General features: G+C 33.6%; 1 protein-coding gene across 8 annotated transcripts in view; it reads left to right on the forward strand.

The window, feature by feature from the left end:
- Positions 1-19,040, forward strand: part of LOC115232614 (dystrophin) — a 744,226-nt gene that overhangs the window by 236,357 nt on the left and 488,829 nt on the right. For 6 of the 8 annotated variants that reach the window (XM_029802603.2, XM_036512501.1, XM_029802604.2 and 3 more), the window contains 3 exons: positions 5,642-5,803; positions 6,927-7,055; positions 17,017-17,190. In XM_029802603.2, the coding sequence (XP_029658463.1) occupies positions 5,642-5,803; positions 6,927-7,055; positions 17,017-17,190 (465 nt within the window). The remainder of the gene's footprint in view (positions 1-5,641; positions 5,804-6,926; positions 7,056-17,016; positions 17,191-19,040) is intronic. The other 2 variants (XM_029802605.2, XM_029802606.2) reach the window with 2 other exon arrangements.

Raw genomic sequence — 19,040 nt, forward strand, 5'->3', positions numbered from 1 at the left:
GTGTTTCTATTATTTTGTCCACCCCCTGTGTGTATATTTACATATATATATATATATATATATATATATATATAACACAACTATATATCAATCATCATCGTTTTAACACTCACATTTCCATGCTTGCATGGGTCAGATGGAGTTTACTGAAGCAAATTTTCTATGTCCGAGCTGTTTTTGTTACCAACCCACAACTGTTTCCAAGCAGAGTAATATATCCCCATGACCAGAATGTTTTCACAGAATGTTGGAAATGAATGACATTCATTTACAACAATCACATGATGTCAGAGCATGGAGACAAGCCCATGTGTGCACCCTCAAACAAACATACACACACACTTACAATGGGTTCTTTTTCAGTTTCCATTCTACCAAATCCACTCATAGGACTTTCATAGGACTGTGTAAGCCAGAGGCTATAGTAGTAGACCTAGGTGCCACATAGTGGCACTGAATCTGAAACCATGTGGTTGGGAAGCAAACTTCTTAATCACAGGGCCATTCCTGCATCATACCATCATCATCATTATCATTTAACATCCATCTTCCATGCTTGCATGTGTTGGACAGTTGAGAGGATACAACAAACCAGAGGACTGTGTTGAGCTCTATTTTTTCATAGTTTCTACAGCTGGATGCCCTTCCTAATGCCACCTACTTTACAGAGGGTAGTGTGTATCTTTTGTGACATTGGTACTAATGAAGGTCACCAGGTAACTCAAAAGTTACCTTGTTGAGTTGGTGTCTTGCTGTAGAGAAGATACATGGCTATCCCACATTATATAAGGAAGGAGTAGCTGGAAAGAAGTCTAATGGTTGTGACTTGGAGCATTAAAATCCACCTCTGAACACAAGTAGTTTAAAAAATAAATATGCTCATGCACGTACGAAAGATATACTTATCATCAGAACTTTTATTTCTAGTAACTGCTTTAGGATAGTAGTATATTGTTATTTAAACCTTTTGTTGGAAACAAATTTTCTGAGGGAATCCAACCTAAAGAAATGCATATTTGCAAATCTAGGAATATTGAAGATGTGCGTAAATAATGTGATTGTGATATAGTTTGAAAATTAAGATGAAAATTTTTTAAAAACCACTATGAAAGCTGAGTTTATATAGTCACACTTAAATAGATACAAATCTTATTATTATCATTAAGAATATTATAAAGGTGTGACAAGAAGCTGAGTTAATATTTTTTCCTTTTCTTTTTATCTGTATTATGGAAGAAGTATATTACCAACTGAGCTAGAGGCAAACAAAATATATCCAGTATATAAAATTCATATATTTTATTGTTACAATTAAAGGAAGTTTCTCACATTGTAACTTTTTGTCCCTTTTTAATGTCCAAAAAAGTTTTGTATTTGGTGAGAAGATAATTCTACCCTTAATATAATCTTGTTGTAACTGATGTGTTTTCCTTATATTTTGAAACATGATAATAAACAAACAGCATTTAGATGTTTGTTTTTTGATGCTAGCATTCTTTAATAATATATGTTACATACCATCTTTCACAAACCTCTGCCATTTTATATGTGAGACCCAACATTCTTAGGCTTGATGTATCTTTATTCATCTGAATCATAGAAGTTTTTTATAACATGTCCTCTCATTTGCATAATGAATATACATGTCTGTCCTGTCCGGTCTGCATGTATTAGGTAGTGCTTTTTATACTTGGTAGCTTTTTTCTCACTTATACCCAATCATTTCTGTAAGTTAATGACCTGCACCCATGCTCAATCTACTCCAATTGCTGAAATTTCTATTCCAATGTTCTTTACTTTTCTGTATCAGAGAGAAAAACCCTTTATTTCCAAAGCAATTACACTTCCCTAAGATCTTCCATCTCCTTTAAACCATAACAAACTTTGGTACTAGCTGTAGCTGCTACGTTAAATATCACCTAAATAATAGAATTTATGATTTGATCACTTTCTGATCTCCAGATAGTGACTGTTCGTACTGTTTCCTATTCTGGTACACTTAGATGTCTTATTTCATGTAAAACCTGCAGACAGTCCGTTACATCATGCAACTGAGCTTTTATGGCTTCAGCTACTGACTGAAAGCTTAGTTTTTCTGTATTCACTTTTACATTTTTTGTCTTCTCAAGAATTTGTTTTGAAATTCTTTGATTCTGCAATAAAAACTAATTTTCATAGTATAGAAGTTTTCATGACTATCCATTTCTGAATTTTATTTTGAAGAGACCAGTGTTTGAGTCTTGATCAACTCTTCCTCTCTAGCTATCTTTTCCATGGATTTTTACATTAAACTGTATAGATCCTTGCTAAAGGCCTTCTCTTGAGTTAGCAAATGCAAGCCAGGAGTTATTTGCTCTTTACTAAGAACTATTTTTTTTATTGTTTTATCAGAAATTTAGTATGTATGACTCCAGAGTCATGTGCAAACCTAAACTGCATTCTATTGAATTGCAGTCTCTCTTGCGTTAACTTTGATATGGTCTTTTCTACTACTTTTAAATTTGATTTATGGGGTGGGAGGGGGACAGTGTAAATTCTGTTGACTGGTGCTTCTTTATTTTTGTAGCAGTTGAGCATATTTCTGCCAAACTAGTTACAAGTAATAATACATCTCAAGGTGATTTAATTAGCTAAGCAAGTGGCTCCCATTCTGATACTTTAAATATCTCAGCAACTATGTTTAAAAGTTGGGCATTTCTCTTTCTTTTAATTCCTTTATGTTATTAATATTTTATCTGTGAATTGATATCTAATTTCTAGACCTGGCTGTAGAATATGCTATTCTTATCCCATTCATTCATCTTACTTAGCAACCTGTCAATACCTTATTATTTGCACTAGAATGAGTAGTAAGAATATGCACATAATTCTGGATATATCTTGATTCATACTGAAACATTGCTTTACAGTTCATTTTATACCACTCATCACTCATGTTTCTCGTAGTACTAACAATGGAGAAATTGTTTTGGTTTTACTTCACTATCTAATTTCTGATATAAACTGCTTCCTACAGTAGCAGAAATAGCCAGAGAAAAGTGTGTATAAAACACAAGAAGAGAATAAAGAAAAGATTGTGTGTAATGGTGTGTATTGAGGGTACCAAGAAGTGTTATTTAAGCAATACAAGGAAACATGAAGATCAGCTCCTTATAATAACCACTTTACACAATAAAAAGACATGGGAAGAAAGACAAATAGTTGAAAAAAATTGGAGTGGCCTTATAAACTAATATATAAGGGAACATTTATCCCATTTATTATGAAAATGGTGGTTTTATCTGTCTCTGTAAGAAATACAAGTGTACATATATTTCACTAGATATTCTTTGATACAATATTAATCTGAAGAGGAATCCCCTTAAAACTTGTAAAATTTTTACTGAACTTTTTTCGAATGTTTATCATCCATGGCTTCTTTATAAGTAAAAAGTAATTACAATTTCATCATATCCTCTTCTCCTGTGTCATCAATTTGCTTGCTTTGTATGTGAGTATAGGATGGAATGAATACATCAGAAGAATAGTTTATTTCTATTTATCTTTCCTCTATATTTTTCACACTGTAAAGCATAAAGCTGTCTTAGACCAAATCTATCAATCAACATGTCTGTCTTGGTAACTATAAGTTTCAGCTTTCAAACTTCTTTCGTCTAATTTGTTGTATTCAAACCAACAAACGTCCTTTATGCATGCAATAATTAGTGGCTCTAATGTCTACAATTCTTGTTCTGCTATTTCTCAGTCTGCTTCTTAAGTTGGTATTGTTTATCTGTCAAATCATACTTTTTGCCTCTTAAATCTTCTGCTATTTTGCTAGAATTCACTGCTATACATCATTACATCCCAGGCAGGCAAACATACTTCCTTGTTTTGCTTTCCAGTATGTAGAATTCTTAATTCTTTCGGACAATATTAATTTAGATCAGGCAACAGACTTTATCTAACAAAATAGGAGTTTTCACAGAATGCTAACTTATGCAATATGTTATATATAATGTAGTTAACTAAAGAATTCACCTGAAATCTTGTTAATTATTTGTTATATTGGCAACTCAATATTATCATTATCATGGCTTTTTTTCTCTGTAGTCAATATAGCCAATGAAGGAGATGACTGCATGGCCTGCAAAAAATAGGAATGCTTTTGATGAAAGGCTTACTTGATCAAAGTTAACTTGGGACAAAACAATAACAATTATATATAGTTGTTTTTCTCATGTTATATAAGTGTAAAAGTGATCCAAATCAGTTGTTGGCATAAAAAAAATTGGTAGAACAAGCATGCTTCCACCTTGTTAGCTATTACCTGAAGTCATCTTCCTTCATTTATGTTAGTTAATTCAGAGTTGTTGGACAAATGACTTGATCTGAGACCATGCATTGATACTGAAGCAGTTACATTGTGAAAGAGCCATTTTAGCTATGTGGTGGCAGGGAAACAACTGTTATATTGATTTTTCATATATTTCTTGATGTGTCAGTGACCAGGTCACATAACCACACCCTGGTCTCTGACAGTTCTACTGCAGCTGTTTGACACATAATTACTGGCAAGGTCTTATGGGCTTGGTTTTTTTTTATCTCTCTGTTGTTGAGGTTAGGCATATATTGGTTTGTTGTATAGATATTATTTGATCTCTTGACACTAGTTGTCATCAGTCTCTTTCAGGTTCCATTCTTTTGCCTGTTCACAAACTAATATGTATCATTATCACCATTCTGCAGGTCTTTCTTTCAGAATTACTTTATACTTATGCATAGTGGGTGGAGGTAAGTAAAAATACAAAGCTATCATGGCAAATGAGGGAGAAAAAAGGTATAATAATATACACAAACTAGGGTCTAAAATGACGAAAGAATGAAGTTTGGAAGCTACTAACAAATGATTGGTGTTAAGTGGTTAACCATTTATAAAAAACAACACTCCCTGAGGTCTGTAAGAACTTCCCAGTAAATAAGTTTCAACAGTATCAGTAGTTGCAGTAGTGATGAAAATTTTGATACCACAAGAAATGAAGAGGGATATAACAATTTTTGTGTGCTTTTAGATGGCTTAAATGAATCTTTCATGATGCAGTTGCTTAAATTAGCAATATTTTTAAGAAGGGCAAGAATATTATGCAATTTTATTTTCCCTGTTAGGTATCAAGCCAATGTAAGAAATTAATATTCACATGAAACTGAAAGGGACATTTATTCTAAATTAAAAATCCAGTTATCTTTATACAACAGCATAAAGGCGACAGGGCAAGGGCAAAATATATTCTCCACTTTTAAACATGTTTGACAGTATTGTCGGCAGCCAATACCATACAGTGGTTGTAGAATGAAAAACAAGACAAAAAAACTTTCAAATGGTGTAGTTTTTTTTCTTGTTACATAATCTTAGGATAACTATTGGCTAGAATGAAACTAATAAATCCTGAATTTCAAAACTAATAGTGATAAATTTTAGATAAAAGAGCTGTTTTATACTTAAAATAAAAATGTTTTACAAATATTAAATCATTTTCTTTGCATTTTATTATATTAGGTTTATGCATTTTAAACTTTTGTTAGACAATTTTATTGAAAGACAAATAAAGTATTTAGTTAAGGTGATTTTTGCAACTATCATTGAATAATGGCATGTTTGTAGGCTCAAAACCGTGTAACACATTTGGAGCATTCTGCCCATAAGGCCCAGGAAACTGAACGGCAAATGCTTGAAATGTCTGAATGGATGACAGATATATCAAATCGTTTACAATCCCTGCTGGATGCTGATATACTTGCTGAGGACAGTCCTCGTGAATATGAGGTAAAATATTGTTTTAAAATTTTAGATAATTATTATTTATCACACAAGGCATAGAGTAATCAGGCTGTTTTAGCTGTCCAAAATTTATGCAGTGAAGTTTTGAAAAAAACAGTTAATTACAGATGAAAACCTGTTGGCTATGAAGACCAATTTGAATAGGGTTTAAAAATTCTCATAACAGAAATATTTCAGAAGATGTTGGTTAATACTTTGAACTATTTGTTTTGGAGATAATAATGAATAGAAAATTAATCCTTTGTGAATGTAATTAATAGTTTTGTTTAAACTGGATTTTATATATTTCAAAAACGAAATTCAGTAACCAACAATAGGGAGGTAGATTTTCCTTTTGAACATGAGGAAAATACTTTATTTTTAAAAAGTCTGTAAAAGAATTGTTTTGCAGAAGTGAAAAAAAAATAGGAAGAACATGGTCTTCACTTTAAAAATATCAATATTTTATGATAACTGATAGAAGAAATATAACAGAAGCATTAAATTAAATTTGAATTATGAATATTTGGTTCTTAATATAATATGGTTTGGAATTTGAGTATTATTAACTTTATGTAAAATGCATAGAACAAATAGAATTCTGTTGAAGTACAAGTAAAATAAGCAGAGGCAGACCTGAGGTGAACACAGATTGTTGATTTATTGGTTGTATTGCAGTTAGGTAACATTCAATACAGAAATTACTTGTATTTTTTTGATGATCATGAGGTTGAAAGAGTACTGTCTTCATTATAGGAGCATTATTCTATTGACTGTCAGATTGTGTTGAAATTTAATTTATCATCTTTTCTCTGAATAGGAAGTTCAAGTGTTCTGAATAACTTTTAGTATAGAGATAGCTTGACTTGAAGAATTTTGAATGAAACAGAATGTTGGTTTTATTGATTAACCGGCCTTTGATAATGTCATAAATCTAATAACTTTCCATTTGGGGTGGGGGTGGCAGGGTTATAAACTAATTTGCCTTCAGTTATCTATTCTTAAAGCACAGTTGATTATATATTTCTCAGTTGTATAAATAAGAAATCCTGTTGTAGTTTTATGCTGTAGTCAGTCAACAATCAAATATTTAAACAAAATATATTAGTAACAACTGTTATTTATATAGACACTGAAAGAAGAATTCCAGCAACAAAATGAGCTACTGCAACAGTTGGAAAAAAGAGCCCTTGAATTTGCAGAGTTGGGTCAGTTAGAAGCTAGCAGCAGATTAATGCAGAAAAAACAAATTTTAAAGGTAAATTAAATTTCATTGTTTTATAAGTTTCTTTTCATTTTATGTGACTAACCTATAAAGATATTTAATCTTTCAAAACTTTTAGTTGATATAGGGACTGGGGTATTCTCATGCCATTATATTGAGGTTTTCTCATTTAATGATTCACATTGAATTGTTGAAGAGCATTTTAAGATTTATGAATGTGGAAGTCTCATAACTTTTGAAATTTGATTGAGTTTGAATTTTCAAACTCTTATGCTAAATATTACTTGATGGTTAACTCACCTGATGCTATGTAACTGTTTAAATTTTTAAAAAATAGTTTTATGTAGCTGACAGGGGACAGGACTCATGGTTATTGCAAGCCCCTAGTTTTGATTTATGAATATATGAATAAAATAATGTTTGGCACTCAGTCTTAGATAAAGACAGAAAATTATTCTAGCTTCATACCTTTCACCATCAACATTTATCATCCATTTTTCTTGCTTGCGTGGATTGTATGGTTTGACAGGATCCAATAATCTGCAGCGCTATTTCACTCCAAGCTCAGCTTTGGTATAGTTTTTACAGCTGGATGCCCTTCCTAATGCTAACCACTTTACAGTGTGTACTGGGTGCTTTTTTTCATGATGCCAATACTAGTGAGATTGCCACTATATTATATACCATTAATGTAAGAAGTATAATTATAATGTTAAATCTGTTTCCTTGATACTCATTAAACTGAAAGCCATGGATCTGGGAACATTTTGCAGTTTGAACTGCTACATATCATTACTTTTTCTCTTTTTGTTCAACATGAATGCATGTAATATTTTATCAATTCTATATGAATTAATAATATTTTATAATAGGATAATGAATTGGCAAAATTATTAATGTCGGACAAAATACTTTGCAGTATTTTTCTTGCTCTTTTTAAATTTCACTGAAGTCAACTTTGCCCTTGGTCTTTTGGGGTGGGAATGGGGTCGATAAAATAAAGTTCCTGTGTAAGGTTTAGAGGAATTATTTGAGAATTGAGCATAATACTTTTTGATATCTATCTTGGTTGTATCTCATACTGAGTCCCACACAAGTGAGGTGAACTTCTCTGTACCTTAGATATAATCTTCATATTAATATCTCTTTTGATGAACATTCTGTAATTACCCTTGAGGTTTTTCTATGAAATGGCAGAGTGGAAGCATCGCTATTCGGGATTCTTTTTACTTTATTTATTTATTTATTCATTTGGATTTCGGATCCAGCTAGCAAGTTCAGAGAATCTGTTAGCAAAAAGAGCAAAGCGAAAACGTACCATAATTATAGGCCAGGGATTAAAGGTTTCCAGAAAGAGAAGATTTATTAATCAGATAAATAGTTTTCTTTCTGAATGCCAGTAGATATGAGATCTGGGCTTTATTCTGGAATGTATTTAAATCTTTGTAGCATTCACAACTACATGAGGTTGGAGAATTTCTCTTTGGCAATGAATAGAAAACTATTTCCTTGGTGTCTTTGCAAAAATTAGTCTTACAAAAGATACCATCAGAGATGTTGAATGTGTGCATATGCATATTAGGTGAAGGGGTAATGTCTGTGACTTTTACAGGCCTTTACATTAGGTTTGAATATCTGTAGGTTGCTGTCTGCAGGAAAAAATATAGTATAGGTGGGAAATTCCAAAGGATTGTATTTCTGGAGATAAAGATTTGAGTGAAGCATTTGATGGGTGAGACAACATACATATGTCAAAAGAGAAGAGGCAAGTGAATTGGGTAGACTTGGTACACAGTTTATCAGAAAAAGAGGAGTCATTGTAGCAACAACAGAAGAGATGATACAGTATCTTGGTCTGTAAGTTATTGTTATATATTAGTGAATGAAGTATTGCTATTCAGTAGAATGGCCTATTTTTTAATGCAGCTAGAATTCTTTTTTTTTCTTTTTTTTTTTTAGCAGCTGCTCTTTTTCAGCAATATGAACATCATTTTAGTGTGTGGGGGGCACTTGTGCTTGTATCAAATCAGCAGCTGCTCAGGATTAGAATAATTTCTGTTCTTAAAGATAACAGATATCATTTGAGATCTACAATAAATATGTTCCTTTCACACTCTTAATTGGTTGTAGGAAGAGCATCCATCTCCAAAAGCAAATCTCACTAAATCAAATATATAGAACATGAATTTTCTTGATATTATTAATAATAATAATTATTATTATTATTAAAAAAGGCAGCGAACTGGTAAAATTGTTTGCATGTTGGTCTCTATTTGCTGAAGTTGGCTTTGCCTTTCATCCTTTGAGATAAGTACTATTTGAGCACTGAGGTTGGTATAATTAATCTGCCCCCTCTCCAAAATTTTGGGTCTTATGCCTATAGTAGAAAGGATTACTACTACTTTATATTGCACAACTACTGCGCTATTAACAAGCAGTTTGTGATTCTTATGTTCAGTATAGTTTCAAAAGATACAAAAAGTATATTATTTGAAGTTTATAAAATTATAATCTGTTTCATAGAATGGTTTCTTTGGAAGAGATTTTCTTACAGCTAGTGGTAGTTTACTCCTTATTTTGGACTTCAAGTGTTTTGTACATAAATTTCCAAAACTGTTTCCTGTTGTTGCTGGTTCAATCTTGGGAACAAACTAAATGAGATAAGAAGGAGCTGTGAAGTAAATTCCTTTTTTTAAATCAAGACATTTTTGAAATTTCCTGATACTGTTTAAAATAGTGTGCACAACCTTTCTCAGAAATGGTCCACAAAATTCCTCCAGAAATATTCATGGACCACCAGCTACAAATTGACTTTCAATTGCATTAGGATATAAATGTTTTCAATCAAGAAATTAATTATGCACTGTATAAGAAAGATGTAAATTTAATCTTGGTTGATTTAGATTTTAGATTGTCTTATTAATACAAATTAAAATAAAATTGTGGTTTCTCTGGTCATGATGTTTTCTGCCAAGACAAGTAGTAATTTTCAATCAGTTTATTAATCTCAGCCTTATAGTTCCTCATTCATTTATCTCTAGTTTGTTTCTTGTTTTTAGTAAAAAATATCAGCAACAGCAGAAAACTTTGCCACTGTAAATCATATGGCTGGAACTGAAATGATGCAAGGTTTAATAATTTGATTTATCAGTGGATTAGAATTAATTATATCTGTGAACCCAAATACTCTGTCATTTTATACTTTTTTATCCAGTTTGGGCTTCCAAAACTTGGTATGGACCTCTGGTCCTCTTGAACCATACTGTGCATCTCTAGTCTAAAGGGGACAACTATGATAAACTTGTTAAGAATCTTAATCTGATCAACCAGATTCCTTGTGTATGAGACTAGGGAAACAGAAACTAGAAAAATGTGTTGTTTTATAGTTTATAAATGAAGAAAGTATTTTTGTTAAATGGTCATATGGCCAGAGATTTAGGGACATCCTAATTGTGAAATTTGATGAGAGGGAGGAGGAGCTACAAACTTGTGACATAGAGGGCAACTGGGAATTTCTGTGAGATAGCTTGCTGAGTGCCACAGACCAAATCTGTGGTTGGTGCGAAGGCCTTCCAGACCTAGAGTAATGTGGCGGTGGAACACTACTGTAGACAGGGCCACTAGAGCAAAGAAACAGGCCTGAAAGAGTGAGGGCAGCAGGGAACAGTATCAGACAGCCAGAAGGGAAGTTAGGAGACAGGTATATCTAGCCAAGGGAGAAGCAGAAAAGAAGTTTGCATATGTTCAGCATTGTGGGGACCAAAGAACTGAAGTATTTCGGATTGCAAGACTGTATGAGAGAAAATTGTGATGTCATAGGAGAGAAATGTGTCTGCATGGATGATGGTGATTCTGCAAAGAAAGAGGCTTGGAGATGCCATTATGACAGACTGCTGAATGTGGAAAATGAATGGGAGGAGGAGAGTCTGTCAAATGTTGACTCTGTCGACAGACCAGCTACATGAATTGACAGTAACCTGGTAGATAAAGCAATTAAGGATATGAAGACAGGGAAAGCCTCTGGCCCATCAAGAATCAGTGCTGAGATGCTTAAAATATCTGGTCATGTGGGTTATGGTCTAGTCACCTGTATTGTAAATCAGATGGTTCATGAAGAAGTCATACCTAATGACTGGTGTAGTAGCACCATAGTCAACTTCTACAAAGGTAAAGGTGATACTTTAGATAGAAATAATTACAGAGGTATCAAACTGTTGGATCAGGTGATGAAAGTTATGGAGAGAGAGTCATAGACCAAATAATTAGGGAGAGAGTTAGTCTAGATGAGATGCAGTTTGGTTTTGTGCCAGATAGAAGCACCAATGATGCTATATTTCTGGTAAGGCAACTGCTAGAGAAATACCTAGCCAAAGATAAACCTCTGTACGTTGCTTTTGTTGACTTAGAGAAAGTTTTTGACAGGATCCTCTGATCCATTATGTGGTGGTCAATGCAGAAACTAGGGATAGACAAGTGGTTGGTGAGAGCCATACAAGCCCTGGTCAGGGACGCTACCAGTAAGTTGAAGGTGGGCAATGTATACAGCGAAGAATTCAGAGTACAAGTAGGGGTTCACCAAGGATTGGTGCTCAGCCCCCTCTTATTCATCATAGTCCTCCAGGCAATAACAGAGGAATTCAAGACAGGCTGACCCTGGGAGCTCCTCTATGCTGATGATCTTGCTCTTGTTGCTGAATCACCATCTGAACTAGAGAAGTTCCAGGTATGGAAGCAAGGTCTAGAATCGAAGGGTTATAGAGTTAACCTAGCTAAAACTAAGGTCTTAGCAAGTAGGAATGCAGACACATCACAAATCCCTTCAGGTAGATGGTCCTGCTCAATCTGTAGAAAAGGTGTAAGTAGAAACTCCATAAGATGCACCCAGTGTAAACTTTGGGCGCATAAAAAGTGCAGCAACATCAGAGGAAGGTTAACAGGGAGGGTGCACAGGTACAGTAAACATTGACAATGTGCAGAAAATAGACTCCATCAACTGGCAGGCTAGAGATAGTAGATAGCTTCCGTTATCTAGGTGACCAAGTTAGTAGGGAGGTCGATGCTCCAAGAGCACAGCTGTGAGAATAAGATTAGGCTGGGCAAAGTTCAGAGAGCTCTTAGCCCTGCTGGAAACAAAGGACCTCAGTGTGCCTGTTCTACAGAGTGTAAGCATCTTGAGAGAAAAATTAGGCATAAGAGGAATCAGATGTGGTGTGTAAGAGAGATGACTGCACTAGTATGGCCCTGTGGTGCATATGGATGAAGACAGCTGTGTAACAAAGTGCCGATCTCTAACTGTGGAAGGAACCCAAGGTAGAGGTAGATCCAGGGAAACATGGGACCAGGTGGTGAAGCAAGATCTTTGAATTTTGAGCCTTTCAGAGGCAATGACTGGTGACCAAGACCTTTGGTGATGTGCTTGAGAGGACCCATCAAGCCAAGTGCACTCATGCTGGTGGCATGTAAAGAGCATCTTTTGAACATTAGGCTTCATGGAGGCAAAGTGGCTGAGTTCCTTTTGAGTGTTGGGCCTCATGGAGGCAAAGTGGCTGAGTTCCCTTTGAGCGTTGGGCCTCACAGAGGCAATGATTAAGACCTTTGGCATTATGTCATGCTTTAGAAGACCCATAAAGCCAAAGAAAATTGCAGTCGTGGCAGATAGTGTCATGCAAATTGGCACCCATGCTGATGGCATGTAAACACACCCGGTGTCATGCAAAGTGTACCCATGCCAGTGACACATTAAAGCACCCATTACACTCTTGGAGTGGTTGGCATTAAGAAGGGCATCCAGCCATAGAAAACTATGCCAAATCAGACTGGAGTCTGGTGCAGCCTTCTAATATGCCAGTGCAGTCAAACCATCCAACACATGCCAGCATGGACAACAGACATTAAATGATGATGATGATGATGATATAGAAGCATTCATGGTTGGTGGAAACTGTTCATTTTTTATCTTTCAATAACATCTCAGAACACAGTGATTGATATTCAACATATTAGTGTGTATTTTTGTGTGGATCAATTTATTGCATAGTTTTCTTCTCTGATTTCTGGCTTTACTTTTATCTTCATTCAGTAAGGATTTTCTTTTGTGCAATCAGTGTATAAGTATTTATGTTTTAATTTACCTTCCATAGAAACTTGTGATGCAAGGTAAAAAATTATTAGAGAAATTTAAATTATTTAGTCTTGTCATATAATTCGATGCATATAATTGTTTATCCATATGTTTGCAGTTGTGAACATTAATATATTTTGAGTGATGTGAAGGGTTTCTGTTGTGTAGTATTTTAAAGTATTTTGCTATGGTCAATGTTAATTGCATGTCTTTTTCTATATCATTCACTGAGATGTTATTTTTTTAAAACAACATTTATTAGTCATACATTATGAGAATAAGGAAGGTTCTATATGCTCGCGGAACACATGCTAGAAATAGCTGCCAAATTTCCCTCTACTTTCTTAAATGGAAGAACAGTTTGAATAATGCAGTCTCAAAAAAAAAAAATTATTGTTGTTGTTGAAAATCCTTTGATTGTAAATCTGCTAATTCAGTACTGACTTTGAGATTAACATCTATTATATTGGCAGCTTTCTTGATAGGTTTATCAAAACTTTGAAACATGAGGGATTTTTAAAGTTGTCCAAGAATTTTAGTATTATTTTCAAAATTGTTGCTTCGGTGAATGTTGGCACTACAGATCATGATATTAGAAAATGGAGAAGATGAAAAGAGAATAGTTGTAAAGTTCATCATAAGAATTACCTACCTTGACATCTATCATCATCATCATTTTTTTATGTGCTTTTTTCATGCATGTATGGGGTGAATGGGCCTTGAAGCATTTTGCATCTCTTAATTCTTAGTGCATAGAATTTCTACTTCATGAAAAACTTTTGTTGAAGCCTATACATTCAAAAGACTTTAGGGATATGAGCTTTTTTGTATTGTTCGTTGATATATAAGCGTAATACACTGTCATTCCACTGAAATGTTTTACTCAAATAAATGATGGATATGATATGTGGAGTTACTGAGTGCTGCAATGTAAATGTTTTTGTTTGAAGTGAGCTAAGTATCTAGGATGAAAGCAACATTGACATTGTTGTCTTTTAATGTTGATATGAGGATTGGTATTTTGTTATGGATTGACTGGGCATTCCAGAGTATACAGGTTATAATATCCTGGTGAGATGCTGCAGTCTAGCTGTTTTGTCTTTGTACATTTGACATTCAAACAATGCTACCTTGTAATTGATATCTTAGTAGATTACTTTGTGCACATTTTATGAACTTGATACTGTCACTTTTGCAATTTTTTATGTTTTATTGTTTGTTAGCAGTGTTTTTCTTTGGTAATTCTTCATCAAATGATGCAACCATTTACATTTCTGGCCTCTTTTATTAAAATATTGATCCTAAACTGACAGGCATTAAAATTTATGTAAACTTGATGTATCAATCCCTATATTCTTTCTATTATTTCTAATGTTGTTTCCCTGATTTCTGGAAATACATTTCTGTTATTGTTTGTAGGTTTGTTAAAAAGATCTGAAATTTTTTTAATTGGTGTAAAGTTCTGTGTTCAGCTACTATAATTTTGCATTTTTCTTTTAAATACTATATTCTTTTGCTTCAATAATAATTGCAATGTGTGGCATTTTCTTTGTAGGAGTAATAATAACTTCATCTTTAATGTGTAGCAGATTTCAATTACTATTGCAGTTCTTTAATATGATACTATTATTTCCTTCACCATTAGCAAAGAAGCAGTTATTTTAGGGGTTTTCATCAAATACAGCTTCCTTAATTGTAAGAGATAAATATAGATATGTGAGTGTGTAGGCAGGGGGCTATATGTAAACAATAATGTCAAGTGTTATGTTGTGTATATATTGCTAACAGACAGATAAATCAGTTAATGTCTTTAAGCAGATAAATAATAAAGGAACAATTTCAGGAAGTATATATCTCTCATATAGTTAATTTATATTGTAGGTTAAGTAAGAAGATAGCCTAATTATCAGTTACCTAAATGAGCGATAAGTAAAGCAGTAGATAAAGTATACAACTGAAAATGTCTTACATGCCACTACCTATTCAATAATAGAATTCCGTCATATGAACATAGAGGTAGAGAACACTATAAAGGTGTTGAAATTAGAACCAATACTAAGTTCTTCAGTAAACTGCATGTTGGATAGTTGTACATTTCTAAGTAGTATATCTATGAATCAAATTTGTGTTGATCTGGTTTATTTTTGGTAGCAACATAGTGATGTAATAGCATTGCACTTTAAGGCAATAAATGATTCTTTTGACTTAGATGATGTAGAAAAGTCACACTGAAAGCTAGATGTCAAGTTTACTTTGGATTAAAATAGCCGAACTACAAATATATTACTTTATCTTCAGCTTCAGAATAACTGATTTAACTTCCTTTAAAGAAGGTATTTAAGTGTGTTCATGTTTTTAGTACCTGAAAAAGTCAAGATATTGCTATTTAACCCTAGGTCTGCTCTGACCCAGCAGTGTTGTGATAAAAGGTATTCCAGCCATGACAATACTATCTTCTTTCAGGCATCATGTATTTAAAATTAAGATTATATTATTCAATGTGACCTTCCTTTTTCAGTTGATAGATGTAATTTGAAGGAGATTTAGCTGTTAGTGGCTCTATTCAGTTATGTATAGGAAAGTTAAAATTAGAACCAAAATTAGTTTATGCACTGAAAAGCTTCAGGTTCATTTACATGTTCCAATTTTGGCCTAGCTCTCTTCTTCATCCTATTTCTCAGGTATGAAGACACAGGAAAATTATATAAAGGTCTAAGAATTTCAAAGGCTTCTCATAAATATCTAAGTTAGAGGTAAAATGAAGTTGGAAACATAGAAAACCTGTGGCATAAATGTTGTGATCTAAAGGTGGATACAGTCAAAATTTAGTCAGACTGATGTGTTATATAACTTGGTATTAAGAGTAAATTATAAATAGATGATTATTTAGCCAGTAAGTTGAACTACATTAGATCAAATTTGCCCTTGGATATTGCTGTATAACACAAATGACAATTTCTCATTACATTCACTTATAATTGTTTAACTGAAACATTGGTTCCCCTTTTTCCATAATACCTTGGTGATTAGCATTTGAAAAGATGTTTATTCATTGAGTATCTATTCAGTTAATTTTGACAGTTGTTTTAGTTGTTATAACTAGTTACTAATGTATCTTGGAAGAAGCATAGCTGTGAGTTGCAAACAATTATGGGTTGGTAGCAAGTGCCATGTTTTTGCTAATTGTTTTAGGTGCCTATGTAGTCATGAACATTGAGGATGTGACAGCTAGATGGAGAGAGGTTGTACCAGCACATGGTCAGTACTCAGTTTCATCTGAGTAGACTGGAGCAACAAGAAATTAAGTGCTTAGCTCAAGGGCAAATGCCCAACCTTATGATTGTAAGCTTAACATCTTAACCATTTAGCTATATGCCTTCAAATAATTTATGAAACTATTTATTTATCTTCCCTTTTACTAGTTTCACCTTGAGACCTGCAGTCATCCTATGGCATATATATATATCTGTGTGTGTGTGATTTATAATACAGCCTTCTTAGGTCATATTCCTGCATTTTTACTCACATTCCTGTATTATATCATCTGTAAGGTATAATATTGGAAGAGCTATTTCAACTGCATTTTCAAAATCCTTCCATTGCCTGCCTCTTCTGCAGAGAATATCTATCATCCCTTCATGTGGCATTCTTCATCCCTGCAAATATCATTTATTTATATTATATGACCATATCAGTTGAGGTTTCTTTCCACATTACAATGACTGCTTCTGAAATTAACAGAAAACTCTTGAATGTTTTCATTAATTTGTTAAATTAGGCTAATAGATAATAGAACTCTAGAATAAGCATTTTGAAATACTAATCTTTTCTTTAAATTGTAATGGCTGTCTATCTCAAATTTTTATTTTGCAGCATCATTTTGATGAAGTTAATATCAAGTTTCTTAAATTTCAACGTCCCTATGATTTTGAACCAAAATTAAATCATGTTAAAAGAGAACTTGGCAGCATCGAAGGACGGATTCATTTATTAGATCTACACTCAGAGGAACCAGAGATAATTCAAGGACAGTTAGACCAATGCATTGTAAGTGAATCTGATTTTTATTATAATTTTAATATTTTAGCATCAGTTATTGGATGCATTTTGTTTGTTTTTGTCCTAGAACATAATGGATTGTGATGTATGAGACATTTAAATGGCTCTTTTCATGAATGTTTTTTCTTTTATTTACATATTTATACCAGTATGAAAACACACTCACACATTGAGATACATTAAGTAAAATATGCTTGTATACACCAGTGTATTCTGGTCTATATTAATATGTATTTATACAAACATATTTACAGATTTTGATCAAAAGCATCTACAGAGGACTTTCTGAATATACAGGGGTTGGACAAAATAATGGAAGCACCTTAAAATTTCAAACAGATTGATTTTAATATGGGGTAGGACTGCCTTTGGCAGTAATTATAGCTTGAATTCTACAAGGTATGGACTCGTACAAAGTTTGAATTGTTTCCAAAGGAATTTTTGTCCATTCTTCAGCTAAGACAGTCTCCAGTTTTTGTAGTGATGATGGTGGAGGATATCGACTCCTTACTTGTTTTTCTAAAATGCACTATAAATGTTCAATAATATTGAGATCTGGGGACTATGGTGGCAAGATAATATGTTCAACTTCACTAGATGGTTCCTCGTGCCATTCAGTAACAACTTTAGCTGTGTGAATTGGTGCATTATCATCCTGAATGATTGCATTTCATTTCGGAAACAGTTCCACAGACATAGGATGAATATGATCAGATAAAATGCTTAAATAGTCTTGACTATTAATTCTGCCATGAAGGGAAACCATTGGGCCGGCAGATTTCTAAGATATAGCCCCCCGCCCACCCCCATCATCACAGATTTTCCATGTTTAACAGTCTGGATCAAATGCTTCTTTTGGCTGTCTCCACACATATACTCAGCCAGTGGTCTGAAATAAGGTAAAGGGTGGCTTGTTTGAGAAAATAACATTCTTCCACTGCTCTAGATAGGTTTTTACTCCACTGTAAACGCTTTGCAATGTTTGTTTAATGGTTTTCTGATTGCAGCCCTCCTATGAAATCTGGCTTTGTGCAGCTCCCAGCGAACAGTTTTTGTGGAAACTGGGTTCTCAAGGTGGTCATTAAGCTCTGCAGTAATTTTGGGAACTGTACTTTTGTGATCCTTTCTAACAATTTATGTAAGGGTCCGATGGTCCCTATCTGAAAGTTTTGGCTTTCTTCCAGAGTTTTGTTTTGACGAGGAGGTTTTTCCCTCTTTCTCAAAGGCTATCATTACTTTCGAGACAGTACTTTCATGATACACCAAACATTTTGGCTGTTTTCATGACACTAGCGCCTGCATATGAGCACCAACAATTTGACCTCTTTGAAAGTCCAATAGATCTGTCATTTTAATGAATTTTAATTACCTTTTTCTGATGATATCTGAAAAGAAACAGCAAGTTTAGCAAAACGTATTAAGCAACACTAATAATAAATCAAAAAGCATAAAAATATACAAACGTTTGACGGTTTTATAGATATTTCAATATTATGATGCTTGGTGTTTCCATTATTTTGTCCAACCCTTGTATATGTTTCTAATATGACAATTTTCTGGAGACCTAGAGATTGGAAGACATTGTTATCTCTTAGACCTCTTCTCTTCCCTCTTGTTCAGTCAAGAATAAATTCAGTAATCTTCTGTTGATCTTAATTATGGAAAGAGTTAAATATCTTGTTCCATCACTCTCACAGCGATGTTGATTGAACTCTAAATTATGTAAATTGTTGCCAAACCTTGATTAGTTTGTTTGTGACAATTTTAATGTGGAAGCCAGTAACTTCAGAGTATAAGATCAAGTTCTCCAGTATCTTTCTCTTTTTTGTTTACATGTA

This window comes from Octopus sinensis, linkage group LG2 (genome assembly GCF_006345805.1).
Source record: "Octopus sinensis linkage group LG2, ASM634580v1, whole genome shotgun sequence".
In the NCBI taxonomy this organism is placed as follows: Eukaryota; Metazoa; Mollusca; class Cephalopoda; order Octopoda; family Octopodidae; genus Octopus; species Octopus sinensis.